We start from the raw sequence: 23158 nt of genomic DNA on the forward strand, positions 1-23158 counted from the left end.
CTCCCCTCAACCCCTTAACTATAGCCATAGTGATATACACAGACTTCTCCTTCCCAGTCACCAAATGAAACCTATCTCTAACTTGTATTCAATAGTCACTATACTATTAGTGTTATCTTTGGGATTAAACGTATAGATGCTGTACACTTGGGTAAGAAACTCAGTAGGAAACGGTAGGGATTGCCTGAAAATGGGAGGCTTCGTTTGGGAACAATTGTCTGTATTGTCCCCATACAAAGCCTCTCCAATTTCACTCATTCGTTGCTAAGAAACTCACAACATTGCCATCCGGAAGTATAACGCACCGACACACAAAACTGTGTAACCTTGAAGGTTTTTAGTCTGGTTAATAGATAGAATGCGCTTGGCTAAGAAGCTCATAACATTGCCATCCGGAAGTATAACGGACCAACACACAAAACTGTGTGTATCCAGGAACGTTTATAGTCGGGTAAATACAGTTCAGTGAGCATTACTCATAAACGCGGATGGCAAAAAATCAATAACAAAGACCTGAGTGACGTCATCTTCGAACTATCAATACAGTTTAGAGAGAATTACTCATACACATGGATGGCAAAAAAAAAAACAACAACAAAGACCCGAGTGACGTCAACTTCGTTCTATCTATTGTTATGACACTTTGAGCAACTATCAAATTGAGAAATGAAGGAGCAGGCACTGGTGTAAGATAAAGAACTGAAAAAGTGTGTATGAAAGGTGCCAGACAAAGCAAGGAAGAAAAATACAAGAAAAAAAGAGACAAACCATCCCAAAGAATAACTTTTCTTTGACATCGAGAAGACTCATTTTTGGGGATGTTGTTTTGTTTGTTTTTTTTTCTTGCTTTGTTCTTGGTTTGTCTGACATTGTATTATACACGCCTATTCAGATCTTTAACCTGAACACTACTGAACGCATTTTACTGTGACATAATTATTTGGGAGGAGAAGATTTGTATTACATCACATTGGATAGTAGGCTGCAACCCCCTCAACCCCAACACTTATCTTTCTCGAAGCACCTGTCTTTGTTACCTTTTAGCACCTCCCACTTCTCACTCCCCCCCCCCCCCCCCCCCCCCCCACCAACCCATTCCCCTCCTCCCACCTTACCCATCCACCTATCGTGTGTTATTTTTAATCAAGTAGATTTATTAATTCTCACGAGTGATTTGTGGTTTATATTTATGCTATACGTGTATGTAAAATAATTACAACATCCGCCAGGCAGATATAGATAGTATGCGCTTGGCTAAAAAGTTCACAACATTGTCATCCGGAAATATAATGAACACCGCGCAAAGCTATGTATAACCTTAAATGAATGTTTATAGTCTGGTTAATACAGTTTAGTGAGAATTACTCATAAACGCGGATGGCAAAAAACAGTAACAAAGATCTGAGTGACATCAACTTCATTCTATCAATTGAGCGCTTTTTGTTTGATTGATAGAATTTAATGAGAACTAATCATAGAAATGGTTGTCTAAAAACAATAACAAAGAACTGAGTAGCGTCAAGTTTGTTCCTTCGATAGCACAAGATGTGCCGATGACATTAATAAATAAATTGGATCAACAACAGATTTTGCTTTTGAATATCAATACTCCTGTTTTTGATAGGCTCTGTTTCCAACACTTTTTAAGCTATTCTTATTAATTCAAGGAAATAATTTTTCATATGTTTTTAAATAAATTATTTTTTTTTTAAAGTGAGGAAAATCTAATGTTTATTTTCTTTTGTTTACTTCCTGTTTTTTTTTACTCTTGGATACGTTATATATCCTCTAAAAATTACCCATTCCGTGTTTTGCCTTTAGAAATGTACATATGTGACCCCTCGTCTCAAAACGGTATTATGTCGGGATGGACCAAATGCTAAAAAGTCAAATTATAGTTAAACTAGTGAAAAAAAATGAAACGTTAGTATTTAGCACAATAAAACATGATATTCCTTCTCCTCTATGAAGCATATAAACTCAACTTAACTCTGATATTTCTGGCTACAAATTCCATTTTCAGTATCTTAATCATCCCGACTTAATACCGTTTTGAGACGAGGGGTCACATATTGATTTGCATAATGTAGTAACAAAGAAATGGATCTAAACCGATTACAAGTGATTTCAGTCCACTTTTCAAAATAAAAATGATATCTGTGACCATAACAAATTAAAATTATTACGTTTTTTAAATATTTAAACCGACCTTTGATAGCTCTGTCGGAAACAAACAATACGTTTTTTTGGGGGTTTTTTTTTTTAGATCAGTACATTTTCTAAAATAAAAAAACTGTCAATTCTAAACAATATAGATAGTATGCGCTTGGCTTAGAAGCTCACAACATTTCCATCCGGAAGTATAATGGGCCAACACACAAAATTCTGTGTAACCTTGAACTTTTATAGTCAGGATAATAGAGTTAAATAAGAATTTCTCATAAACGTGGATGGCAAAAAAAAAAAACAATAACAAGGGTCCGAGTGACGTCAACTTCATTCTATCTATACCCTACTTTCATATGCCCGCCAGCAGCAAATTGTTATGAATTAAAATTGTCCCCCCTTCCAAGTGTGTCAAATCGATAAAACAAGAATTCCCATTCCTGAACATTTTGTTCTTTCCTCCTCTATCCACTTGCAACCTGTCCCCAAACCCTTCGAAGAACAGACTTGAATTTTGAATGAAAAACTCATACTTCAGAAAATAGTCCGTAGTTGTTTTGTTTTATTGGTTTGTTTGTTTGTTTGTTTGTTTGTTTGTTTGTTTGGGTTTTTTTTTTTTTTTGGTTTTTTTTTTTGTTTTTGTTGTGGACTGATAGTTTTCTTAGCTTTTTATTCTAATCTTTAACACACGATCTTATTTGTAACTTTTTATGGCGTGCTTTGATGTGAGCATACATTGATATGATAATTAATTCAGGCCTATGATAATTGATATCATTATAATGTTGTTTTATGTTATATTATAGGTACGTAAATTAAGTTCTGTCTTTAGATAAATGTTTTGATTCTAATTCACTCCACTCAAAGACAATTTAAATGAATGAATAGCTTAGATTTAAGAGTTTATTAATTGTAACCATTTTAGAAATTGAAATAATTCTTAGTGTACTAAAAAGTATTAATATATAAACCTTTTCATTTTTTTTTCAAAAAGATTTGAACCGAGACGTTTTAGTATCCCCCATAACTTAATCTTTTGATAGAGCGATAGAAAATTCGAGTATCTAGATTAATTTTTAAAATCATTGTCATATTTTATGTATCTACTACTATAGGGAATGAGATTAGCGGAAGAGTAGCGTCCCTTGATTGGAAGTCACCGGCGGGAAGTTATTAGAGAGAGAACGTCATATTGGTTTTGCGCATGCGTCTCTCGTCCTCGCTTCCGGTGAAAGCGGCATGAGACACTTCACCGAAAGCGAGGACGAGAGAGACGCATGCGCAAAACCATGTTGACATTCTCTCTGTAAGGTAACGTCCAATCAAGGGACGCTACTCTTCCGCTAATTTCACTCCCTATTGGGTCCATGAAATCAGGCACGAATTTTGACATTGTGTGTCAAATAATCTTCTTTTTCATCTTCCATTCAGGCCAAAGATTCAGGCTGAAGATCTGTATATGTTTAATATCATCTTCTAATTTATTTTTTTTTAATTGAGCTTTATATAGCGCAATATCCACTAAATGTGCTCAAAGCGCTTTACAAGGGGTCAACAGCAACATTTAACATTTAACATTAAACCATCCTTTAGAGAATGGTCCAGTGCCATTTTTTTCTTTCTTTCTTTCTTTTAAAAAAAATAATTTTTAGGCGATATTACAATTTTTCGGACAAAGACAACGCTGTTAACGGCCAGGTACTCATTTTACACCTCAGTACGATGAGAGAATGTGAGTAAAGAGCCTTTTCCAAGGACTCAACTATGCGCCGAACGCGAGGCTCGAACCCAGGACCTTCAGATCCGAAAACGAGTGTCATACCACTAGACCACATCGCCGCACTAATCCTAAAAATTCTAGAAACAAATTCTGACCAACTAAAGATAAATAAAGTTAAAGACAAGATGCAATGCAATGCTCAATAAGTAATCGGTTTCAATCTTTTTGGAACATGTCGTTAAGTTAAGAAGATTTAAGCCATTGACATGGTGATGATATATTCTATAAAACAGAGATTCTGTGCGAGGGTCCCAGGCCAGACCAGAGGGTGAGGGAGGTGTCTACGAAACAGTTTCCCCTCCAGAGTTCAAGAAAGTTCCAGAAGATATGAAAGTACGAGAAGGCAACCCTGTTAGACTGGAATGCCTTGTGACGGGCAGACCGGCCCCTGAACTGTTTTGGTTCAAGAACGACGTGCCTGTCCACAATAACGACAACCACAAGGTAATTATATTTTGTCTCTGTGATGTTGGAATAATAATATGTCTTTTCTTTCAAATCGAGATTATTTGATAATAGGATTCAGTAGTCTGATGTCAGCAACCAGCAGTTTGGTTCTAAACATAGAAAATCGTTACTCTTTATTCTTCGTGCTGGCGAATTAGAACTTTTTCATATAAGAGATTTTGTGATAATAGGATTCAATAGTCTGATGTCACGTCCGCCCGCCCAGCAACCAGCAGTTTGGTTCTAAACAAAGAAAATCGGTATTCTTTATTCTTCGTGCTGGCTAGCTAGAACTTTTTCATATGTGACCCTTCGCCTCAAAACGGTATTAAGTCGGGTTGGTTAAGATGTTGAAAATTGAATTTATAGCCAGAACTATCAGACTTGTGTTGAGTTTGTATGTTTTATTCCGGAAAATGGATATCATATTTTAGGGTGCTAATGCCAACAGTTTATATTTTGTGAAAATATATATTTTCTGTGTTTAAAAAAAAATAGCTATTGAGCTCTAACATCTCACAGAATGAGGGAGATAATTCCAAATCGTGGGTCCGAATTTCATAAGAGACCTATCACCAAAATATTTAAGTTTAGTTTTAGGAGCTGCTAACAATGTTAAACCGTGGGATCTAAGATTTAATTAATACTATATCTTTATTGTCCCCAAAAAAAGTGGAAATTTGTCATTTGGTTACACATTTATGACAATACAATATTGACATAGGCACACTCACACAAGATGCACACTAGTAAAAAAAAATAAAAATCGCAGAGGTACGTACGGTTGGAGTGAGTGTTGAATGTACTGACTATTAATATTTCATTGCTTTCCATCCAATTATAACTGTTTTATATCTCACCAGATTGTCGTGAATGAAGATGGGGTCAACTCCCTACTCATTATGTCCGCTGCCAGACAGGACACTGGTCAATATACTTGTGTGGCCAAAAACAGAGGAGGAGAGGCCACGTTCTCCGTTGATCTTAACGTCCTAGGTAAGGGATAAGTAGCAATGTGAAATTGAATGTAAGCTTCAATTTAATTACCAAAACAGATTAACTCTCTCCTTACCAGCTATTTTTAGAATTTCCCCCGAAAATTCACACCCACCCAGCATAAAAATAGACTTTTCTTTCTCAAACAAAAAGGAACAAGTGAGCTCTACAACACCATGTTTATTATCTATAACTGTAATCAAAGCATTAAAAAAAATGTTGTGATATACAAGGGAAATCAGAATGATAAAATTGTCGCTTACATCGTAACAAATGTGACGATTTTTCTATGGGTGGAAAGGAGAGGGTTAAATTGACGTTTCGGGTTTCCCCTTTGTCAACAAACAGGATGAATGAAACACTACAGATGAATGAGATAATGTGGTAGTGGCGTTGTTAAGATGAATAAACAAAACATCGATGGGCAGGAAATACTATGCTCCTTTGTCCTAGGTGAGGGATGGAAAAAGAACATAGCTATGTTCAATAGATAGTATGCGCTTGGCTAAGAAGCTCACAACATTGCCATCCGGAAGTATAACGGACCAACACACAAACACACTATGTGTATCCTTGAACGTTTATAGACTGGTTAATACAGTTTAGTGAGAATTACTCATAAACATGGATGGCAAAAAAAAAACCCAAAAAAAACAACACAATAACAAAGATCAGAGTGACGTCAACTTCATTCTATCTATACATGCCTAAGCAACCATACCAGCTGGCCTTCTATAGTAAAAATAAAGGGAGTAAAAATGACTCTTATAAAAGATACGAAACAAAGTAAACGACGTTTCGGTCTTTGACCTTCTTCAGGTAAACAAGACCTTCCAGCTGACCTTCCAGTTTGTTAACATGAATCAATTTAATTTGTTTTGAATACGTTGATCCTTAGCATTACATTGCACAATGCCAATCTTTTTACATCATCCGTATAAAAAAATAATTGTAAATAGTAATAGTAAATAATGAATTTATATAGCGCCTAAACATCCACGTTAATCGTGCTCTGCGGCGCTTTACATAATAAAAATAAAAATAAAAATGTTTAAAAACAACAAAATTAAAAATCACGACACGACATGATACATAATAAGCATGCATACAAAAAACAAAATCAAAGCAACATCTATTTTATGAAAAATAAGCCTCGCGGAACAACTCAGTCTTCAGACATTTCCTGAAATGAACATAATGAACATCATAAACGTATAAATGTATAAAAATAGGAACATAACAGCTTAAGAAAAAAAAAACAATAAAATACCAAACACGGAACGTTCCTAGCTCAAAATCCTTCTTCAGCAATTAAAGAACAGTTAAAACGTGAATAATTGATGATTTCAGACCTGCCTAGTAATACGAAAAAGTTGTAGAAATACGATTTTTTGGCTCCAGCTACAGAACTGCATTAAACCACTTTGACTCAATTAATCTAGTTGAGAAGGAAAGTTAAATTCTCTAAATCCTATATTCAGGACTTTGAACCGATTTTGGATCGTGCTTGCTGAGGGCAAATTGTTTATTTCTAAAGCTATTTAAAGTTAATTTTTCTATTTTTCCCTTGGAAACTACGATTTTTTGACATTTCAGGTTGGCAGCTCTGTGATTTATTTTAACTACGTCCAATGGGTTTTAATCCACAGAGAAAGAACAAATGCAACCTCCTCGATTTATTGACCGGATGCAGAATTACACCGTACCGGAAGGTCAACAAGTGACCTTGACCTGTCAGGCCACTGGTGTTCCCATTCCCATGATGAGCTGGCAGAAGGATGGCAAAATGCTCAGTCAATTTGACTATAGGTATGAGGAAAAAAAAAATACAACATGAAGAATAGATAATTAAAAAACTCTCTCACTGGATTTGAGCGTTGAGTAATTTGCAAGATCTTCCGGAAGAAGCCTTTTTTTTAATGATCTTATGGGATGAATAAAGTATTATCTTATCTTATCTTTTCTATTTTCGATCTACTATGATACCTCAAAGAGGTGCTAAGAAACATAAAGCTTGTATTTAAATAGCATAATTTAAAGCAATCTGGGGCTCCATAGAGCTCTCGCTTCACACGCAAAGGGACCGAGATCGATCCCGGGTGCAGTCGAGATTATTTTTCTGTCCACCCAGCAGTGAATGGGTAGCTGAGTCTGTTAGACTTGGCGGAATGTAATATACTTTGCGATAGACTAGCGTCCTATCCAAAGGATGGCAAGTAATTGCTATTGTCCGTTTCACGCTATAGACACTGGGTAAATAAACTCCAGCTCCATGGGCCTCATGACACTGAAGGACAATTTTAACTCTCTCTTTGCGGATCATTTTCAGTATTTTCCACGAAATGGCAGGCTTACCCAGCAGAAAAAAATGTTTATTTTTAAAACTCAAACAAGCTCTCTACAAAACAACTTTATGTTCTTATTAATTAAAGAAAGATCATTCTTCAAAGTTTGTGATGTACAAAATAAATCTGAAAATAAGAAAAATGTATATTGTGTCGTAACAAATGTGACCCATCGTCTCAAAACGGTATTATGTCTGAACAAACCAGATGCTTAAAAGCCGAATTTAATGTTAAACTGGTCAAAAATATAAATTGTTGGCATTAGCACCCTAAAATATGGTATCCATTCTCCTCAATAAAACATACAAACTCAACACAAGTCTGATATTTCTGGCTATAAAAATTCAATTTTCAACATCTTAACCATCCCGACTTAATACCGTTTTGAGGCGAAGGATCACAAACGTGACGATTTTCCTGCAGGTGGTAAGGAGAGGGTTAGTCAAAAAAGAAAACCAATCTGATATCATTTTCGTTCCAGGGTTGAGACTGACGGTGGCAGATCTACCTTGACAGTGGACAACGCCGAACTCTCGGACACCGCCTGGTTCCAATGTTCAGCCGTGAATGTTGCCGGAACAGCTACCACCAAAGCCAAGCTGCTGGTCCAACCAACCAAGGTAGAACCCATGCAGAAACAAGTTGCCCCCGTACAAAGACAGGCTCCACCTCCACCCAGATCTGATGTCGTCTCTCCGTAAGTAAATTTATTATAGTGTGAGTGTGACTGGTTTTCGGTGAATGAGTTTCCATAGTGATTAAGTCCCTTTATGTTTGATCTGACTGGCAGGTCTTTTGAGTATTTTGCTTAAACGCATAGCATCAATATCCGTCGGGTTTTTTTTTTTTTACACTGGTGACCTTATAAGGCGTGGCATCGGTCAATCGTTTAATTTGATTTATCATTGCACTAAAACATGATGTTATATGAATATAAACAAATACTCGAAAATTAAAAGGCCAGTTTGTACTACTGGTATGATGTTAACAGCAACTATGGACTGAACAAATATTTATTTTGAATACATTGCAACCTGTTTTTTTCTCCTCAAATATGTTTGTCATCAAAATAGTTATCACCATGGTTGTTGTTGTTGTTGTCGTCATCATTGTTGATGATGAATTTGTATTTTTTGTTGTTATGAGTATTGTGGCCATATTTATTATTATTATTATTATTATTATTATTATTATTATTATTATTATTATTATTATTATTATTATTATTATTATTATTATTACTCTTATTATTATTATTATTATTATTATTATTACTCTTATTATTATTATTATTATTATTATTATTATTATTATTATTATTATTATTATTATTATTATTATTATTAGTATTATTACTATTATCATCATCATCATCATCATTATCATCATTATGATCATTACTTTTATCATTATCATTATTATTATTACACACATCATCAAACAACACATCCCCCCTGACACAGCCATTATGAGATCCAATCAGAAGGGCCAGTACAACAGATTACATACGTCACAGAACACGACAGTGCTACACTGCGACTCATCAAGGAAGAACAACTGAAGAGGTGGAGCATGCATCATAATGTGTTGTGTTTGCATGAACTGCCTTCGCTGTCTGTCTTCACTTTGTCTCTGTTATAGATAGAACGAAGTTGACGTCACTCAGGTCTTTGTTTTGTTTTGTTTTGTTTTTTTTTTTGTTTTTTGTTTTTTGTTTGTTTTTTGTTTTTTGTTTTTTGTTTTTTGTTTTTTTTTTTAATTTTGTTTTTGTTTTTTTGTTTTTTGTTGTTTTTTTTTTGTTTTTTTTTTGTATTTGTTTTTTGTTTTGTTTTTTTGTTTTTTGGGCCATCCACGTTTTTATGAGTAATTCTCACTAAACTGTATTAGCCACACTATAAAGGACCAAGATTACACATATTTTTGTGCGTTGGTCCGTTATATTTCCGGATGGCAATGTTGTGAGTTTGATAGTCAAGCCCACAGTATCTGTTGGTAGTGTGTGCCTAGCTAACAAGCTCACAACAATGCCATCCGGAAATATAACAATCCAACACACAAAACTATGTGTAACCATAAACGTTTATAATCTGGTTGATACAGTTTAGTGAGAATTACTCATATGAACATGGATGGCAATAAAACAATAACAAAGACCCAAGTGACGTCAATTTCATTCTATCTATATTTTTGTCTCAACTGATTGAATGGGTGAAGATGAACGCAGGCTCATATTAGTCTAGTTGTTTGGGGTTTTTTTTTGGGCGACGTTGTTGTGAGAAAGAGAGGTTCTAGCTTGACTGTTACACAACATGTGATTATCTGTACAAGTCGCCTTATAGATAGTATGCGCTTGGTTAAGAAGCTCATAACATTGCCATCCGGAAGTATAACGGACCAACACACAAAACTGTGTGTATCCATGAACATTTATAGTCAGGGTAATACAGTTCAGTGAGCATTACTCATAAACGCGGATGGCAAAAAAAAAAACAATAATAAAGACATGAGTGACGTCATCTTCGAACTATCTATAGATAGTTCGAAGATGACGTCACTCATGTCTTTGTTATTGCTTTTTGCCATCCGAGTTTATGAGTAATGCTCACTGAACTGTATTAATCTGACTATAAACGTTCATGGATACATACAGTTTTGTGTGTTGGTCCGTTATACTTCCGGATGGCAATGTTATGAGCTTCTTAGCCAAGCGCATACTATCAATAGATAGTATGCAGATGACGTCACTCAGGCCTTTGTTATTGTTTTTGCCATCCGCGTTTGTGAGTTGTTCTCACTAAACTGTATTAACCAGACTATAAAAGTTCATGGCTACACAGAGTTTGTGTGTTGGTCCGTTATACTTCCGGATGGTAATGTTGTGAACTCCTTGGCCAAGCGCATTCTATCTATATGACCAGTAGATAGTGTGCGCTTGGCTAAGAAGCTCACAACATTGCCATCCGGAAATACAACGGACCAACACACAAAACTATGTGTAACCATAAACGTTTATAGTCTAGTTAATACATTTTTAGTGAGAACTACTCATTTGTACGGATGGAAAAAAAAAAACAAAAAAAAAAAAAACAATAACAAAGATCTGAGTAACGTCATCTTCGTTCCATCTATCTGTACTCAGTGATGTTGGTTTTTTTCGACCAAGTTGATTTTCGTAATGATGTTTTCTTTTTCTCCATTCAATATCTACTGTTTTAAGTATGTGTGTGTGTGTGTGTATGTGTGTGTGTATGTGTTAGTGTCTTTGTGTGTGTGTACGTATGTGTGTTTCATTTTGATAATGTTTCTCTTTTATTGATGTTCAATGCAAGATGGTTACATATAGAATAGAAATGAAGATTAACTGACTGTTTAAATAAAAAGTCTGTTGTAGGAAATGAACTGTAGCATAAGCTTATGGGGAAAGAATTGTGTTATGCTGAAATACGTACATTGGATTTTGATTGAATGCTATTTTGATGTCTCGTTTGTTAAAAATGTGTGATCCACAGGAAATATAATGATTCAATTGTTTTGATCTTGTAGCAAATATCAAAATGAATACCTAATTATTTAAAATGTTGCCAAAACATAAGGTATTTCCTTTAAATCGAGAACAATATTATATGTATTAAATATGCTCAAAGGTAAACTAAGCACTTTGAATATTAAATATTTCTCTAATAACACTTTCTAAGTTTTGTCTTTATATTAAATAACTATGGTCATTTTCATTATCATTCTATGACATTATGAAACTTCTAGGCAACAACAACCACCACCACCACCACCTAAGTCTCCAAAGCCAATTGAAGAGACGATGTTCAAACCCTCAAAAGCCCCAGTGGCGGCTAAACCAGTCGCACCCGTGGCAGCCCCAAAGCCTAAAATGGCTCCACTATCTCCTCGGATGGCGCCAACACCACCGAAACTGACACCACCACCACCGCCGCCGCCACCTCCGATATCTCCAAAACCAGCGCCAAAACTGACACCGACTCGCGCCCCAGCCCCCAAATTTTCGCCCAAGCCTGCTGTGGCCACCCCGCCACCTCCTATGCCGACTCCTGAACAAATCACTCCCATGGAAACTGAGGACGAGGAGGATTACAAGGCCAAGTCGGTGGCCGAAGCCCGGATGTTGTTCAACAAGCCTTACGTGTTGGACACCACCACCACCCCTCACCCCCCTCCATCTAAAATGGCACGGCCCACGAAACCAATCACCGTTCTATTCAAGCCAAGAGAACCGTCTCCAAGGTGCTTATTATTTGCATGGAGATTTTTTTTTTTTTTTTTTAATATTTAGTATTTAGGTATTACCTTTATTTATGACTTGATTGAGATTCGGAGCGATATGTTACTTTTTAAAAACCATTACAGGGTCAAAGGTCAATGAACTGCTCAACCCATATTTATTATAATATGATATGGTATACTTTTTCCTTGTAAAAAAATTAATAGATCATAAGAAATAAGAAAAACGCTAAGAGATATAATTGAGGTTTTTCAAACATTCAAGCTACGATTTAAGTTTTTAAAAATCCATGCGCCTATGACTCAAACTATATATTTAAATTGAATATGGTAGGGTTAGCCCTTTTATACTGATTTATAATAATTTTGTAAAGTAATTTAATGGGAAATTTTTATAGCTCCATTAACCATTTACAGTGCTCAATGTCCAAGCGATATCCATTTAATCATGAGTTGTACAATTGATTTTATTGAATTGATTTAGCTAAGCTTGATGTAGCTGGAATTCTACATAGTAATGGGGGGGGGGGGGGGGGGGGGGGGGGGGGGGGGGGGAAATCAACTCCAGAAATATATATTTTGTTCTATATATTTTATCTCAGGTTTTTACATTATTGCACAATGTAGAAAATACACGATTTATTTCTTTTTCGAATGTATTCATTATGGATCACAATATTATGTACCAAATTGGTTTGATGCCAACTCTTGAACTGATCCTTCTCCACTAGCTACGACATCCACAAAACTGGTCCAGTGCAACTGATAAGCTACGCATCGGACCACGAGAGAGGCTACTTACGTTTGCTGGATGAGGCAGACTTGCCAAGGTTGGCATTTTGAGTGTGTGTCTGTGCTGCCCCTGGCAATGACCCGGAAATGTTGCATGAACTCGATGGAATCTAACTTGTCATTGCTTGACAGTGTAAAATTTAACACATTGTGTTGATTGGAATAAAAGGACTTGTTTAAAAAAGGAAAATTCTCATCAAGACATAATTTTTACAGCATGCCACGGACAGAGATTTGTTTTGTGCTGATCTCAAGATTTAACTTTTTGTCCTCTCCAATTTTTTAAAATACAACTTCAAACACTTTCTTTATAAGTATTATGATTTTACTAGATAAATGAATTTGCATGATATTTCTGATTGTTTGTTTGTTGTTTTGTTTTGTTTTTTTGTTTGTTTGTTTTTTGGGGTTTTTTGTTATTTTTTGTGTGTGTTTTGTTTCTTTGCTTTCTTTTCATATTCATTTTTGAATGTTTTTAATTTGTTGTTGTCAGCCTTAGCATGAATTTTTTTTCATGAATAAAGAGATTTGATGAGAATAATAAATGCACGAAGAGCTGAGAAAATGGAGGAACGAATGAAAATGAATTGAGATAATTTTCAACATTCCTGTTACCAGATATAGACGCTTAGTCTGTGTGTTACTATTTTATTGTTGATGATTAATTAATTGTGAAATGTGTATATTTTATATTGTTCCAGCATGGTCATGTAGAATATTGTACGTGCGATTTCCAATTTCATTTGTAGATTTGTTCAATGGCATGATTACCCGGGAGATTTTTCTGCTTTCTGTTTATTGTTTCTTCTTTTTGAAAACTGTATTGTTTCTGTCCATCATCAATTTTGCCTTTTTTCCCTCTTATGTTTGTAATCATGAATTTCAGTTAAACCAATGACGCTATTTGGCTTGGTTTACCTAAGACTTGTTTTTCATATTTCCATGTAATGTATATCTTGTCACCAATTTGTTAGTGCATTGAACCAATATATCCTCCATTGGCCATCTGATTTCATTTATAGAATATGTTTTTAAGATTTCAAATATGACTGCAGGAAAATCTGTAAAACTAAATCCATCTGTATACATTTTATTAAGAAAACATAGATTTTTAGATTTAGATCTGTTTCAAATGTTGAAATGATTTTTTTTTTCATCTGCAATTTATTCATTCGTTTTGTTTTGCGTTGCCTTTCTCAGAAATAATTCTGAATTGAAAGATCGATAGCTGGACTTTTGCGGGTGGTTGGATGGGAGCATCACCCTTGAATCATATACCTATGATGTTCGCATGGGTGTACGATCCGATAGTGATGTCGTTTCTTCTTCTCTTTACTAGCCTATCCTGCTTCTTTGGTTTGTGATTGTATTTTTGACAGGGGATATTTTTTTTTCTGTAAATCTTCTGCCTGTTTGTCCTTGGTTATTTATAATTTAGCTTATGATATCTTTAGGTTATGATTTTTATTTCCATTTGTACTATTTTTGTTAGATTGCTTGTTTTTTTGTTTCAGCGGTCTCTCATATAACCTCAATTGTGTTGGAAGAGACCTAAAGCAACAAACAAACAAACAAATAGCTGGACTTGTATTATTATTCTTTACCACGCATAACATTTTATGTATTGTGCTTATGACCTTCTATAATTTAGTATCTCAACTAGCCCAGATAAATATTCTTTATGCACTGTTCATTTTTAATAAGTCAAAAAAAGTGTCCAATACGAAATACACAGGTTTATTTAAATAAGCTTGCATGGTCTTAAATGATGTCAGATGACATCTGAAGCGTCTTGGACAAATTCCATTCTATCAAAAATAATAATTTATGTCATTTACTTTTCACAGAAAAACACCAACTGAGAGAACTGAGCCTGAGACGTTTGTTTCTCAAGTGAAGTAAGTATCATAGATATAAAAATGTTATGATCTAGGAGATTACTTGCATTGATTTCATTGTAATAGCTAATACACATCGCAATATCAGGGTTTATTCCAAACAAGAAATTTCCATAGCATTGGACGTAATTTTAAATAAAATGCAGATAGATTTAAGACCGCTCAATAGATATGATTATATAGGTGATTTTAGATATAGAACATGGATATTGGTAAATAAAGCCTTCTTTAAATCAACCATTTGAAGACTTGATCATCACGTCTAGCAAGCATTCCATTTATACTACAGTACTCGGAATTGTCTTTTCTAACTCGATGTTAACACACCGCCTCAAGTAAAATAAGAATGTTTAATTCAGAAAAGTGAGTGGAGCAGGCACCTATGTTGATAACGAAAAGAAATGAAGTGAGTAGGAAAGTGTCAGAAGACAATAGAGAATAGGCGGAGTTGTACCAGTAAGGTCACCGCCCCAAAAATAATTTATTCTCTATTGTCTTCTGGCACTTTCCTACTCACTTCATCTCTTGTTGTTACTAAAATAAGAATGGCATTATACTCCACATCATCATCAATATCATCATCAACACATATTGAATTGAGCTTTTATATAGCGCAATATCCACTTAACGTGCTCAAAGCGCTTTACAAGGGGTCCCTGGTCAACAGCAACATTTAACATGTAGGACGAGACATGAGGCCTGTTAGGCGATATTACAATTTTTCGGACAAAGACAACGCTGTTAACGGCCAGGTACTCATTTTACACCTGAGTACGGTGAGAGAATGTGAGTAAAGAGTCTTTTCCAAGGACTCAACAATGCGTCGAGCGCGAGGCTCGAACCCAGGACCTTCCGATCCGAAAGCGAGTGTCATACCACTAAACCACATAGCCGCACATCCATCATCTTTTGTACAAATTAAAATCTCACTCTCCAAACCTTCATAAATCCCGCTATGTTATTTTGATTAAACCCCTTCTTTAAAATATTCATCCAATTCCTACCAAAAACAATTCACAACTCCCGACATCATCATCATCACTCCAGGAAAGACATTGACGCAAAACCAAAACCAGTGACCGCCGTGATTAAAGTGGCGCCTCCTACGGCACCCAAAAAATCACCAGTGCCACCTCCAGTTGCGCCCAAACCAACGCCATCACCTCAACCGGAAAGCATGGTGTCCAGGTATCCCCAAAACGTGTTCCACTTCCGGAATGTGTCATGCACCCAATATAGAAATTACGTCACTGCTGTCGCGTCGCTGACCTTTGACCTCAAAACTGCAATTCTAGTTCACAAAGCGTGTACTAAACTGTCTTGGCTTGTACTTGGCTTCTTCCCCAACAACACGTGTTAATGAAAACTCTCTTTTTTCAGTCAGTTGGTGATATGGATTTTATGATTTGCTATGCACCCAGTTTACGACGTCTAAACCTCTCCTTACTTTATTTGCTTACTTACCTTTTGCTGCTTTAGTTACCCAATAATATATGGAGTGGTTTCGAAATTGAAAATTACAAATAGTCTATTATTAAATTTTCGCCGAATTCATTTTTCATTCTTGCCGTTCACACAATGTAAAGCATGCACATCCCCATTAATGTCATCATTTTGAAATGTGCTTTTTGATATTCTTTTCTCCTCTTGCTGTCTGTTTGTTTGTTTATCAATTTATTTATTTACTTTTTCAGATATTTTATAAAAAATAATTATTTATTTATTTATTTATTTATTTATTTATTTATTTATTTATTTATTTATTTATTTGTTCATCTCTGTATTCCCATAATAAGAATGAGCTTTGACCCTCGCCTGAATCTGGTAATGTTATCAGATCCAGAGTGAACTGAACGCCAAATAAAGTGTATTGGTTTTAGAGAGGAAATTTGGGGATTACTTTTCTCATAATATTAATTATCTTGGAATTTTTTTTATTCTGCGGGCTTGTGTGTGCATTCATGAACATTGCCTGTCTCATCCACACTCTCTATGTCTCCCTCTCTCTGTCTATCTATCTATCTCTTTATCTATCTTTCTTTCTATCCTTCTATCTACCTATCTGTCTATCTATCTATCTATCTATCTATCTATCTATCTATCTATCTATCTATCTATCATTAATGTCATCATTTTGAAATGTGCTTTTTGATATTCTTTTCTCTTCTTGCTGTCTGTTTGTTTGTTTATCAATTTATTTATTTACTTTTTCAGATATTTTTAAAAAAATAATTATTTATTTATTTATTTATTTATTTATTTATTTATTTATTTATTTATTTATTTATTTGTTCATCTCTGTATTCCCATAATAAGAATGAGCTTTGACCCTCGCCTGAATCTGGTAATGTTATCAGATCCAGAGTGAACTGAACGCCAAATAAAGTGTATTGGTTTTAGAGAGGAAATTTGGGGATTACTTTTCTCATAATATTAATTATCTTGGAATTTTTTTTATTCTGCGGGCTTGTGTGTGCATTCATGAACATTGCCTGTCTCATCCACACTCTCTATGTCTCCCTCTCTCTGTCTATCTATCTATCTCTTTATCTATCTTTCTTTCTATCCTTCTATCTACCTATCTGTCTATCTATCTATCTATCTATCTATCTATCTATCTATCTATCTATCTATCTATCTATCTATCTGTATTTCTCTCTGCATAATTATCTATCAATTCATCAAGCTATTTATCTCTCTCTCTCTCTCTCTCTCTCTTTCTTTCTTTCTTTCTCTTTCTCTCTCTCTTTCTTTCTTTCTTTCTTACTCTCTCTCTCTCTCTCTCTCTCTCTCTCTCTCTCTCTCTCTCTCTCTCTCTCTCTCTCTCTCTCTCTCTCTCTCTCTCTCTCTCTCTTATTTTTCATTTGCCTTCTCTCTTTACCATTCTCTCCCCATCTTCATCCGAATGCCATTTATTTGCTGAAGTATTATCATTTTGCATGACGTTTGCAATTCCAACACATAAAACTCAATATATACAACCGCTCTGATGTGAAAAAACATTTTCTCCCCTATTTTTAAAAATATTATCTCCATTTCATGCCTCATTGTGCTATCATTTCTCACTTTCATTCTTTAAATTGTTGATACGTCAATACTTCCATATATATATATATATATATATATATATATATATATATATATATATATATATATATATATATATATATATGACATATCGTCTCAAAACAGTATTATGTCGGAACGAACCAGATGCTTAAAATCTGAATTAAATGTTAAACTGCTCAAAAATATAAATTGTTGACATTATCACCCTAAAATATGGTATCCATTCTCCTCAATAAAACAAACAAACTCAACACAAGTCTGATATTTCTGGCTATAAATTCAATTTTTAACATCTTAACCAACACGACTTAATACCGTTTTGAGGCGAAGGGTCACATATATTGAACAGTTAACTTCAGTCAAATAACTTGGCATCTTACATTTTTGCATCAATCTTAGATCATGTTTAAATAAGTAAGAAATTCTGGAGCAGGCACCGGTGTAAGATAAAGAACTAAACAAGTGTTGATGAACAGGTGACAGACAAAGCAAGAAACACAAACATCCCAAAAAAATCAGTCCACCTCGACCAGGTAACCAGAAGGTCTGAGGTTCGATCCCCAGTCGAGGTCGACTGATTTTTTTGGGATGGTTTTTTTTTCTTCTTGTATTTTCCTTGCTTTTTCTGACACAGTTCATATATACTTGTTCAGTTTTTTAAAATCTTATATCATGTTTGCTGAATGAAAAAAGATTTGAGATTCAAAATTCAAAATTTGTTTAGACAGTTTGCTAATACAGAATTAAAATCCAAACATAATTACTAATGAATAAAACCAACACAATCATAATATTATTAAATTGCAAGTTAAAAGAACTAAAGAGGACATTCTTTTTTGAGTTAAGATAATATTACTACGAGATAGATGTATCAACGCAGTGGTTATGACAAAAATGTATCAAAAATATCTAAATGGCTTGTATTTATTTGATATAAATTCATTCTTTGACTGGTTGACTGAATGAAATGTGTATATCGCACGCGTGAAAGAATGAGAGGAAGAGAGAGAGAGAGGGAGAGAGAGAGAGAGAGAGAGAGAGAGAGAGAGAGAGAGAGAGAGAGAGAGAGAGAGAATACGTAGGAGTGAAATATATGTTCAATGTTACAGTTATCATATAAAGTTATAACAATTGTAACTAAATGACAAATTGCCATATTTGTGGACAATATAGATCTATTATTATTATTATTATTATTATTATTATTATTATTATTATTATTATTATTATTATTATTATTATATTATTATTATTATTATTATTATCATCATCATCATCATTATTATTATTTATTTCCACCCCACCAGAGCAACCCCCTTGGCTACAGGGCCCAAATCTGGACTGAAGCCCGTTGAGTTGGTTGTGACCCTGAAGCCCAAGGAGAAAGAGTATAGGTGAGAAAAAAATGTTGACAATAATCGTCGTGCTTTATCTATTTATATATATATATATATATATATATATATATATATATATATATATATATATATATATATATATATATATATGTATATATATATATATATATATTTATATTTATATATATATATATATATATATATATATATATATATATATATATATATATATATATATATACCAGCGACGAATATATCCGTTGTATTTTAAAGATAATTCCACAGGAAACATGAAGATAAATTGAATGTAATACTATACTACACTGCAAGAATATGTTACATATGACTAAAATTGAACATAGAAGCTACAATTATATGTTTTCATTTGACACACTTGTTTTTGTGTGTGTGTGTGTGTGTGTGTTGTTGGTTTGTTTTTGTTTTTTTGGAGGGGGAGGGAGTATGTTTTTTGTTTTTATTGTTGTCTAAGCTGCCAGCATATCTTTTTTTTCTTAAAGGTAAATTCATGTGAATGAACATACTAGCTACAATAATGTTTGTTTCAGTTATTTGCATAGTGTTGTTTTTGGATGCTTATTTTATGTTGCGTTGTTGTTGTTGTTTTGGGGTGTTTGTTTGTTTGTTTGTTTGTTTTCTTGTTTGTTTTTTAGAAGCTGCCATTTGATCTATATCTATTTTTTTCTTAAAATTAGATCTCGTTTGAAATATAATTGGACATTGTTTAATATCTAGCAATGTACATAATGCAATTTGTGTTTCGTTCCTATCATAAGACAACGTTCTATTATCACATGGGTGTTAGAGACGTTTATAAGATAGAGAGATCTTATACTTAGTTGTCAATGAAGTAGCTTGGCCGTGATAAACGTATGTTTTATATTCTTAGTCTCCTATAAGTCTTGTAATTATTATTTTTTAAATTTTATTGTGGAGAGGGGGGGGGGTTAAGGAGAGTTAATTTTAGACTAGCGAAATTACAAACCCAAGCCCTCCTTATTCCTGAAACTAATTTCCACCCTCTTCATGATATCACTTTGCGACATTAAAAGATTTTTTATTATCAAATGAAAAGTTTTTAAATTTAGTATGATAAATATATCTATTTCAGATTATAAAATACATATTATACTATATTCTTTCTTTTCTTTGACTAAGTACCAACATGATTCTCACACATTGACATCTACGATAATATTGTCTATTGTATATTTAATGTTTTGGTGAAGGATATTTTCTATGTCACAGTCCACAAAGCACAAAACACGAATTTAGCTACTAACAAATCGTACTGAAAACTATCATTTCTATGCCAATATGGAGTTATTATTATTATTATTATTATTATTATTATTATTATTATTATTATTATTATTATTATTATTATTATTATTATTATTATTATTATTATTATTATTAATAATAATAATAATAATAATAATAATAATAATAATATAATAATAATAATAATAATAATAATAATAATATAATAATAATAATAATAATAATAATAGATCACATTTTTGATAAAAATTGACCTTCCAACTAAACTTGACAAATACCTCAGTTCAAATCTTTTCACCATCCGACTGATTATGTCAGTCATCACTGTGACATTTATTGTCTACGTATTGTACTGTATTACCTCACATGTGAATGAATGTATGATGAATATGATAAACATAATACCATGCTTACACCGTTCACCTCCACACCAGGCCTGTCAAAGCACCAACACCCAAGGCTGAGCCCAAGAAGGCACACATCTTTGTGAAGCCACCGAGGTGATTTGCATCTTGCATGCGATTTGCCCAGTGATTCTTCTTGCTTTCACAATCCTCTTTTCTGCCATTTTATAAGTCTTAATGTTATATGTAAATGTTGCTGCTCGAAGCTCGAAGAAATTAATAACAATTTGTAATTGAATATAAACTTCGATTTGATATACGAAAAGAGATAAAATGGACATTTCGGATTTTTCCCTTTATCAACAAAACATGATGAATGATACACTACAGACGAATGAGATAATGTGGTAGTGGCGTTCACTACATTATCTCATTCGTCTGTAGTGTTTCATTCATCCTGTTTTCTTGATAAAGGGGAAACCCGAAACGTCCAATTTATCTGTTTTCAGATATCAAATTGAAGCTTACATTCAATTTCACATTGTTATTTATTAAGTCTTATGTTAGACACCGTTTTTAAAAAATAATTTCATCTTGTAAAATAGAGATGAATCGTTTTTCTTCCATGAATTTAGTTTATTATTTTCAGGATTTTTTTTCTCTAGACTCCCCTCTCTCTTACCAAATTTTTTTCTCGTTTTCAAACACATCTTGATGTCAAAACAAATTATTTCTGTTTGTTTACTATAGAGATTGATTTAATCGATTCAAGATTGCAAATGAGCAGGACTCAGTCATATCAAGTTTAAGCTCTATCTGAGTATTTTTAAAAACTGCAGCCTTTGTGTTTTCTACTTCTCCTTTTATAATCATGTTGATTTTTTAAAAAGCTTTTATCTTTTAGTTCTGTACCACCCTTCCCCCCTTTTATTCCGTTGTTGTAATTTATCTTTTAAATAGATCTTAGAAATCAATTTTACCAGACTTTTTGTACGTGATTAACAATTGCATAAGTTATGTTTCAAACAATGTCAACAGTAACTCATTTTGAAGAAGAAGAAAAAACGTGTTATATTTAAAACATTATTGTTTGTTCGTTCAAAAGAGGAAACAATGATTTCCCTTTTTCAGAATTTGGCATAATTTTACTGGCCTTTGAATTATTGTATTCTCATCGATGTATTGTGAAGCGTAATTCAATTGGAATGAATACAATATAAGAATGAAATTTCAAAAGTATGTTTTATTTAACGTTATATTGTCTGCATCTCAGTACCTCCAACATCATTTCAGTATATTATACCATTAGGTGCAAATAGATGTTTTGAATTCACAGCAAGGTCAAATAAGTTACTTTTATTTTTACTTTTTTTCATTTTTTTTTATAGGTATATGTTATCAAAAATATTTATATGAATGTCGAATATTATATGAATTTGAATCAAAATGGTTTAATTGTCCACACAGCGAGCCAATCCCACCACCGCCTCCACCACACAAACCAGCAGCTCCTACAAGAGCTGTCACCCAAATGCAGATCACACCAACCGCAGCTGCTCCAGTAGCGGTCGCCCCAGCCCCAGCCCCAGCCCCAGTGAGGGTTAGGGTGCGAAAACCACCGACTCCACCGGAAACCAAACCCATCGTTCTGAGACAGGAACCCCCGAGACAGTTGTCTCCTACACAGATAGACGTTCCGTTGATGACCAGCTATCTCGAACACAGGTCTGAGACAGTTTGATGCCTGGACTTGCAGTGCTTTTACCCTCATTAGTTGTTTGTTTGTTTATGATAATGATATTATATTATATATTGTTAGTGCTTATGAAAACCTAAAAAAAAAACTGTGGCCTAGCTCGTCAGTATGGAATTATGAAGGGGTGGACTGGATAAATTACATTTAATATAAAGTAAAGAAGGATAAAAGACATTTGTTGGGTTTTTTCTTTGGTTTAATTTGTTTGGGGGGAGGGGGGGGGGGTTGCCGTTTAAAAAACGAAGTTCACTCCCCTGAATGAAGGCCTTGAACTTGATTCAAATTCTCTTTATTATACATATGGATAAAAATGAAAGTTGACAGCTTCGAAAAAAATAACAAAGTAACATGCTTTGAACGTTTCGGTCTCACAACCCTTCTTCAGCCAAAAACAAACACAATAAGAACATTAAAACATTACTTAAAACCCAGACCTTGATTTTAAGTAATGTGTATTAATGTTTTTATTGTTTTTTGTTTGTTTGTTTTTTGCCTGAAACAGGGTTTTGACCCCGAAATGTTCCGTGTATGGTATTTTGTTATTTATCTAATCTGTTATATTCAATTTATATTCACTTTATACATTACATGTTTACAGTCCGTAACATTCTAGCAGTATAGTGTCAATTTGACTACATTAACCATACTATA

The 23158-nt window shown here is 33.9% G+C and overlaps 1 protein-coding gene across 1 annotated transcript in view; it reads left to right on the plus strand.

Moving 5' to 3' along the window:
• The window catches only part of LOC144958989 (uncharacterized), a 589046-nt gene that overhangs the window by 127842 nt on the left and 438046 nt on the right, over positions 1–23158 (plus strand). The window contains exons 51-62 of the mRNA XM_078891292.1: positions 4180–4390; positions 5257–5389; positions 7039–7198; positions 8216–8431; positions 9198–9299; positions 11497–11991; positions 12720–12818; positions 14628–14678; positions 15726–15866; positions 19055–19141; positions 20842–20907; positions 22219–22476. Coding sequence (XP_078747418.1) covers positions 4180–4390; positions 5257–5389; positions 7039–7198; positions 8216–8431; positions 9198–9299; positions 11497–11991; positions 12720–12818; positions 14628–14678; positions 15726–15866; positions 19055–19141; positions 20842–20907; positions 22219–22476 — 2019 coding nt within the window. The remainder of the gene's footprint in view (positions 1–4179; positions 4391–5256; positions 5390–7038; positions 7199–8215; positions 8432–9197; positions 9300–11496; positions 11992–12719; positions 12819–14627; positions 14679–15725; positions 15867–19054; positions 19142–20841; positions 20908–22218; positions 22477–23158) is intronic.

The sequence above is a fragment of the Berghia stephanieae genome, chromosome 13 (assembly GCF_034508935.2).
Source record: "Berghia stephanieae isolate SIO BIC M18660-M18661 chromosome 13, UCSD_Bste_1.3, whole genome shotgun sequence".
NCBI lineage: Eukaryota > Metazoa > Mollusca > Gastropoda > Nudibranchia > Aeolidiidae > Berghia > Berghia stephanieae.